Source organism: Rhinolophus ferrumequinum, chromosome 4, assembly GCF_004115265.2.
Source record: "Rhinolophus ferrumequinum isolate MPI-CBG mRhiFer1 chromosome 4, mRhiFer1_v1.p, whole genome shotgun sequence".
Classification (NCBI taxonomy): domain Eukaryota; kingdom Metazoa; phylum Chordata; class Mammalia; order Chiroptera; family Rhinolophidae; genus Rhinolophus; species Rhinolophus ferrumequinum.
The window spans coordinates 104,084,803-104,092,913 of NC_046287.1; the positions used below are offsets into that span (position 1 = coordinate 104,084,803).

The window sequence follows — 8,111 nt, forward strand, 5'->3', positions numbered from 1 at the left end:
CACCTCCCCGCAGAAAGCATCCATGTTCTCCCCAAAGCACCTCCAGTGCTAAGAATAGCAAGGGCTGACACAGAAGTCTGACTCCTGCAGTGATCCCCTCCTCCCGCTCTACTGCTCTGTCCCCTCAGGCTGTCTACCTGCTCGGCTGAAGTGCACTTGGGTTTGGGTTCTAGAAAGGAGGTCATTATAAAGCTGTGTGGAGAGCCCACCCCTAGATGGCCAAGTCACTGGGTCTGGCCCGACTGCTGCTGGAACTGCTGACCTTGCTTGGCGGTCTGGGGTCAGTGGGGAGCAAAGGTGGCACATGCATCTCCACCTCGGTGGTCACTGCTGCCTCCCCCTCGGGGGTCACTGCTGCCTCCCGCTCGGGGGTCACTGCTGCCTCCCCCTCGGGGGTCACTGCTGCCTCCCGCTCGGGGGTCATTGCAGGCTCCCCCTCGTCTGGGGTCACTTCCAATCTGCTGTCTTCCAGGCTGGTGCTGTCCACATGCTCCAACAGGACAGGCTCTTTGCTGCCTGCTCTGCCCTCGCGAGGGTGTGGTGGTGGGCTGCCTGTAGGGGTCAAGGAGGAAGACGTGGACACTGGCAGGAAGGCCTTCCTCCCAGAAATCTGTTGCTTGGCCACCCCCCAGTTTGGCTCTGCCATTAGAAGGTTGTGGCTGCTGTCATATAACATGTCAGGGAGGCCTCTCCACCGTGACAGTGCTCTCATGGCGAAGTCTGGTGACGCGGTAGGGACCCTGGGACTGTCTGTGGTCACGGTCTGTTCCGGGGAAGAGGCAGAGTGAGTGTAGTAAGGTGTGAACCCCATGGTACCTGAAAAAGAGTGGGAGAGGGGTGGGGTCACACCCCCAGCATTTGAGGCCCTCATCCTGAATTCAGAGGCGTCTGGGCTAAAGTGGTTGGTAATGCCCTGTTTAAGCTTCTTCCAGCCGAGGTGGTAGAGCTCCAGCACGTTGAGAAGGAGGGACAGGCCGGCCACGGCCAGCATGAAGATGATGAAGATGGTCTTCTCCGTGGGCCTGGAGATGAAGCAGTCCACGGTGTTGGGGCAGGGCGACCGGTCACATCGGTAGAGAGGCTTCAGCTGAAAGCCATACAGGTAGTACTGACCAACGATGAAGCCCACCTCAAAGAGCGTCTTAAAGACGATGTTGAAGACGTAGGTCCTGAGCAAGGCCCCGGAAATGCGGACCTTGCCCCGGTCATCCCGTACTGGGGGCCTGTCCTGGCCATGGTCACTGTCTCCCTTCAGCTGCTCTTCCCTCTCTTTCTTCTTCTGTTCCCTGCGCACGATATGCAGCACGTGCCCCAGGTAGATGAGGGTGGGCGTGGACACGAAGATTATCTGGAGCACCCAGAAGCGGGTGTGGGAGATGGGGAAGGCCTTGTCGTAGCAGACGTTCTCGCAGCCCGGCTGCTGCGTGTTACAGGTGAAGTCTGACTGCTCGTCTCCCCACACATCCTCCGCAGCAACTCCCAGCACCAAGATTCTGAAGATGAACAGGACTGTCAGCCAGACCTTGCCAATGACCGTGGAGTGCTCCTGTGCATTCTCCAATAGTTTCCCCAGAAGGCCCCAGTCTCCCATTGCTCACACTGCCAGCCTGTAAGAGGACACGCTTGTTAATACACAGGTGGGACAGGTGAGCTGTAGTGGAAGCACCCACAGGGGCAGGTGTCCTTGTGCATGGGGGTTGGAAATGTGTCATTGAATGTCTATTGTCCAATACGCACGGGATCTGTGGTGCAGAGCTCTCTGCAGGTATGTGTCAATATGTGTGTCGATGTGTATGTGTATACATACATGCATGTGTACATGGGTGAGCATGTGAGTACCTCCATGAGAGCACATGTACATACATGTTCATCACATGGGCATGTGTGGATGTTCATGGGTGTCAGTGTACACGAACATGTGTGTATACACGTGTGTATGCATGCAAGCAAGCAGATATATATGCATGTGAATTGTGTTTACATGTGTGTAGCGCTGTACACGTTTGCAAATGTGTAGCCATGTGTTTGTGCGTGTGTGCACGTGCATGTGCAATGCATGTGCATATAATTGTGTGAATATACATGTGTGTTCATGTGCAAGTTTATACAAGTAAGCAATGTACACGAGTGCATGCACATATATGTGTACATGTGTGACTGTACATGAACATATTGGGTACATACAGGCATGTTTACATGTATTTGCACTTTTGCGAGTAGATATATGTGTGTATATGTGTGAGTGTGTACAAGTGCATATGCGCGAAAGTGACTTGCATGCCCATATGCATGTGTATGTGCATATGTGTTGTGTGTATGTGTTCCCCTAGTGTACACGTGCACTCATACATGGATGTGCACATGCACATGTGTGCCTGTATGGGCCAATGCTTCAGTGTTCATGTGCATTTACATATATGTGCAGGTACTTGCACATGCACACATGCATATATATACACATGCATGTGTACACCTATGTGTATACATATGTGACTACGTGTACATGTGTGTACACCTACATGTGAGTATACGTGTGTTCCTGTAGATGGCCGTATACATGTGTTTTATACATGTGCCAGGTACATGTATGCCTGTAGGTGTACTTCTGCATGTGTGCATGCACGTACATGTACATATACATGCAAGTGTCTATAATATACACGAGTGCACACATGCTAATTGCATGTACATGTGTACTCACGTGTTCCTGTATGTACAATGCTTGTACACATGTGCATAGGTGTGAATGTATGCACATATGAAAGTGTGTGCATTTGTGTACATGCACGCGTATATACATGTATTGCATTTGTGTGTGTTCACATGTGACTGTGCATCTGTATGTGTGTACTATGTGCATGTTTACATGTGGGTAGATGTGTGTGTAGATGAGTGTGTATGACCATGTATCATGTACATGCATGCAAAGTTGTTTGCAGATGTATGTGCATATGTGTATGCATGTATATATGGACGTGCACAATCATGCAAGTACCTATGTATGCAGATACCTGCATGTATACATATGTTCTTGTGTACATGGATGTGCCTGTTATTGTACATCTGTGTATTAAGTGAATTTTTATCATTTATATCTTTTAGAAAATGTTCCATTTCATCTCAGTTTCAAATTTATTGGCATAAAATTATTCATGGCATTTTATTATGATTTTGAAACTCTATGATATTTGTAGTTAGCTTCCTTTGGTTCCAAATATTATTTATTTTAGGTTTCTAAAATAGCAGTCTTTCTAGAAGTTTTTCTTTTATTAATGAACTAACTTTGATATGTTTGAAAAAGAATGGGGGTTTATTTTGTTATTTTTTCCAATGTCTTATCACATATGGTATATTCGTGTTATATAGAATGAACCTACAAAAATATTCCTATGGATCTTTTAAATAGATGTAGATTTTAGGTTTTTTTTTTTTTACTAGTGTTTAATTTACTCGTATTATTATTATAAAATACACTCTACAATGTAAGTGTATCCTTTATTTTAGTGTGACATTGTATATTTTCAGGGCATTCCTTCCCTAATTTTAAATAGAAAAATACATGGGTTTTATTTACTTAACTTTTGAATAATCTGATATCTGGCAAGAAACATCACTCTCATCCAGAATCCACTGAGTTAGTGAAGTTCTAAAGTTCTAATTTTCCAACTTCTTCATTAATAATTCTTAAGTGCTGCTGGTATTATGTAGTTTTATTGTCAGAGAATAAATCTCTAGAAACAGAAAATTATTACTAAGTTCTATTTTTAATCTACTTATTTTATTTATTAAATAAGAATGCATGGAAAGCACTTATAATAGTGCCTGCCATTCATTTATTCTTCTTCTTCTTCTTATTATTATTATTATCCTATATTTTCTTTTTTGTGTTGGGATTTTAATCATTTTTGAATACCCGAAAAGCCATATGTACTTAAGTCTGTATTTGGCTAAGGTTAATATAGTTAACATTCTTCATCTTTAGTCAAAGGGAAGAACTCATCAGTTTTTCTTTTGTTTTTGACCTTCTGTAACTTAAAAGCTTAGTGGGAATTAATTAAGTTGGAAGCAATTTGAACAACTGTGCTAGTTTGAAAACAAATGTCTTCAATGTTATATATTCAAGAATGGCAAAATTCAACACACACATAACTTTTTATCCACACTATTCTTCTTGAAATACTGTAAATAATCATTCCCTCCAGAAATCAGGATTAAATCATCCTTTCCACAATTAGTGTGCTAACATTAAGCTAGAAAATTAACAGCCAGTCCAGCTTCAGTTCAATTGACAGAAAAACGTGGATAGTCTGGAGTGGAACTGGAACCCTGGCTGTCTTCCAGGATGACTCCTGCCCCACCGGATTTCCTTTCCAACCCTCCAAATATTTCCCCCGCTACATTACCCTCAAGTTTGTCCTGCCATTTAGAAAATTAATAAGGTTTTTAAATGACTTCTCAGAAAGACCTACGAATACCATCAGAAAATTTCACTTACCAAACGTTTTATTTATACATTTCAGTGATGCATTAGTTGTAACATGTTTCAACATTAGTCCTCAAAATATTAATAATTGAGTAATTTAAGAAAGTCAATACCCTTAAATTAAAAATAAATTCACCTGTACACCACTTTATGAAGGGTGGCTTGGGCAGGGTAAATTACGATAAAGAAAATTACAAGGGTGCTTTGGTGCACCACGGCTCTGAACAGGACCAACTTTAGCCCATCTGAAGAGTAGAACACACACACTGACTTCTTAACCACAGCACGGTCGGGTATAAGGTACTTTCGTCATACAATTCCAAATCACATCTTTCAGGATTCTTACTCATTATCCATGGGAGAAATATGGACTCATAGCAGTTTAGAGCTAGAAGAATCTCAGAAGTGGTTTATCCTCTTCATTTTATAGATTGGGAAATGGAGCCCAGAGAGGAGTGGTGATTTGGCGCAGGTTATACAGCCCACAGAGCTGAAGCCAGCTGGACAATGCCAGGCCCAGTGTACCTTCCCCTCCATATGACTACATGGGATTATGCACCAGGCCGGCTGTTCAGATGACAACAGTTATCTTTTCAGTTACATCTCTCTACCACACTTTAAAACATATGTTTGGAAACAAGGCTTAGAGTACATTTTAAGCTTTGCTCTTGTCTTCCAGTCCAGAGTGTTTAAATTTGTTAAATATCAGTGATATGCTAACAACACTCCACTTACTTCATCATATAAATTGGAATTACTATTTTAAAGGGAATTCAGGTATTATCTTTACTCTTGCTTAGTGAGCAAAACATCACATTCTTATAATCATGGTGTTTTATTACTCTATATTACTGACACAAATCACATCTGTCAAAATGTTTTCTATTTTTGCAGAAATAATAATTTCTATAGTATACATATAATTTCACTTTTTGTATTCAATTCTACTTCTATTAGTACATAACCAGAAATCTCCTCTTTGTTCTAGAAAAAAAAGATTCATTTTAAAGCTAATAGGAAATCAACTCTCATGAATAAATGAGCACTAATTCATGGAGATAATCAGGTGTTCTGAATGAAAAAAATTAAGTGATTTTTATATTTAGTATCATTAGCTTGTTAACAGTAAATCTAAATAAAATCACTAATTCTTCAAATTAAAGAAAGTGAGTGAAGAAACTGTTGACATCAACAATTACTAAGACATTTGAAGATGCAGAGATTTTAAAAAGGAAGCAGTAAAGTACTAACTTAGTTATCATGATGGAGAATTTTCCACCACTGTAAGAATAAAGATTAAGATGAAAGTTTATCACTATTTTATTGCCTTTAAACATTACATTGAAATTGCAAAAACATACTGTTTTTAGAGACACATATATACTGTATATAGTCATATGTATTGGATTTTTTTTTCCTCTTCAATTTAGGAAACATTTATCAAACACCTATATGTGTGTGGCATTGTGTTATACACTGAGGATGCCAAAATAATTAGGATATGGTCCTTACCCTCAGGGAGTTCATTCACAATCTATGGCAGAGGCAGACTTATAAAAAACTGATCAAAATATAATATGACAAGTGTTACATAGTGTTGATAATGGCCATGATGTGGTGGAGGGGTGGGAGGTGGAGATTGTGCCTTAATCAAGACAGAACCAGGGTTTCTGCATAGGGTAAAATGCTTCTCAAAGGCCTTGCCACTATCTAGAATGTTCTGACAACATAACACTTAACATAACATTACACAAGCTATGTGTTTACCAATGTGTGATACTGAAGTAAAATCCTAAAAATATGTATATCCTATTTATTCTGTGTTAGGTGCATATTCTAGTAATGGTAACATGTTAATTATAGTTTAAATTCTTTACATGCATGAGGCTTTATAAAATGGCTGTACTAAATACAGAGAATTAATTTTAAGTTTCAAACATATAGTGTAAAATTATTTTAGTTAAGAAAATGAACACCACTTAAAATGTAAGTAACATTCAAGGAAACTGTGTCAAAATTCTCTTTCTCATTAGCAAACCATGAAATTTTGTTACAAGACATTATTTCAAGACAGCTGTGAGCCAGGCAACTTTTGATGGTTAACCTACCTGGTACTGCCTCATTGATATAGTAGTGAGACTTTTGTGAATTACGTTACAGGAACATGTGCATCTCCCTTATCTCAACGTGAACCAAACTGTGCACCAATAGAAAAATTGCCAAATTAGTTGATGTTTACTTTGAACACACTGACCTTTGGGAAATGAATTCCCTTTTTCCTCATTATTATTTATGTCTGTTTGGCAATACTTCTCATAGCCCACAGATGATCTGCCAGTGAAATGACCCACAGATCATAAGTCAGCATCATTTTTAATTCATGGGTCACGGAGACCAACGTATCATTCAAATCTGGGCTGTTTGTATATTACCAATTTTAAATGGCATACTTTGGCGATATCTTGATTTAAAAAAAAAAGAGAGAAACCCCACTTATCTCTAAAGCCTGGGTTACAAATATTCATAAGCCAGAGCTCTGCATCCTGGGACCAATTCTGTCCACTAGAGCGCAGACAGCAAAGCAAACAACAGGCGTGCCTGCCGCCTACTGTCAGGACAGCCCCTAGAAGACAGGCTCACTGCAAGTCAGAGAAGCGGTTTCCACTCTTGCACTTGAACGCACTGTGATCAGGATATAGGTCAAGAGTCGGGTCCTGGCACTTATCGCTAAAGGTTTTCTCTAAAAACAACTTTAAAACATTTCTTAAAGGGATGTGGGGGAGGCGACATCATTCTTAAAAATACCAAGGATCTGAGCGGAGACCCCAGAGCTGTTGGACCGGCCGGAGCCCCTCTGTCCTTCCCTCCCCCGCGTCTGTGTGGCCACTGAGCGCTCCAGAGTCTACATCGTTCTGGGCGTCTCAGACCTGAAGTTGCAGAGCAAGTGCTGCACCCCTACCCGAGGGAGACACCCCCAGAAGAGCATTCCTCTCCCCACATCCCCACACACCCCCAGCCTCCCGCTGCCTCCCAGGGAGGCCTTCACTCAGCTGAGAAACACGCTCTGCAGGGACCTCCAGTCGCCCAGGGACCTCAGTTACCCCAGGGGGCCTCAGAAGGTCCCTAAGCCGCTGTCCAGCCTGCTGCGCCCACAATTTTCCAGATTCCCAGCAGAATTCCCAGGGGCCTGTTTCCAACCAGTGATCCGGGGTTCCGGGTCCCGCGCGTCCCCTTACCCCCCGCGACGTGCTTACCAGTTCCACCCGCCTGCGCTCCACGGATTAGGAATCCCACGGTTCAGGACCGAGACTTTTCTCTACTCGTGCGCCCACGACGGAGCCGGGTCTCCCCATCCTGGCGGCCATCCCTGCGGCCCAGAGCGCCGCGGCCAGGCCGCAGTCCTCAACGCGTCGACCCGGGTCCCCCCACCCTCCCCGGAGCGCCTGGGACTCCCGGCTCCCACCGCGGGCCACACCCTGTACCCACTGAGCTCCGCCTCCCGCGCCCGCTCCCCTTCTACGCACCACCTGGCCCGGCATCCCACAGCCTCACACCTACCAGGCATCTGCACCCTCACCTCCACCTGCATTCAAACTCGCACCCACCCGCAGCTGCATCCCACCGGTCT

General features: G+C 43.3%; 1 protein-coding gene across 1 annotated transcript; it reads right to left on the reverse strand.

Annotated features, from left to right (window-relative positions):
- Positions 1-211: 211 nt before the first annotated feature.
- On the reverse strand, positions 212-1,591 carry LOC117021522 (gap junction alpha-3 protein-like). Its single transcript, XM_033104743.1, has 2 exons — positions 428-1,591; positions 212-334 (listed from the first exon to the last, which is right to left on the reverse strand). The coding sequence occupies exons 1-2, from the start codon at positions 1,589-1,591 to the stop codon at positions 212-214; spliced, it is 1,287 nt and encodes a 428-aa protein (XP_032960634.1).
- Between the last annotated feature and the right edge of the window lie 6,520 nt (positions 1,592-8,111).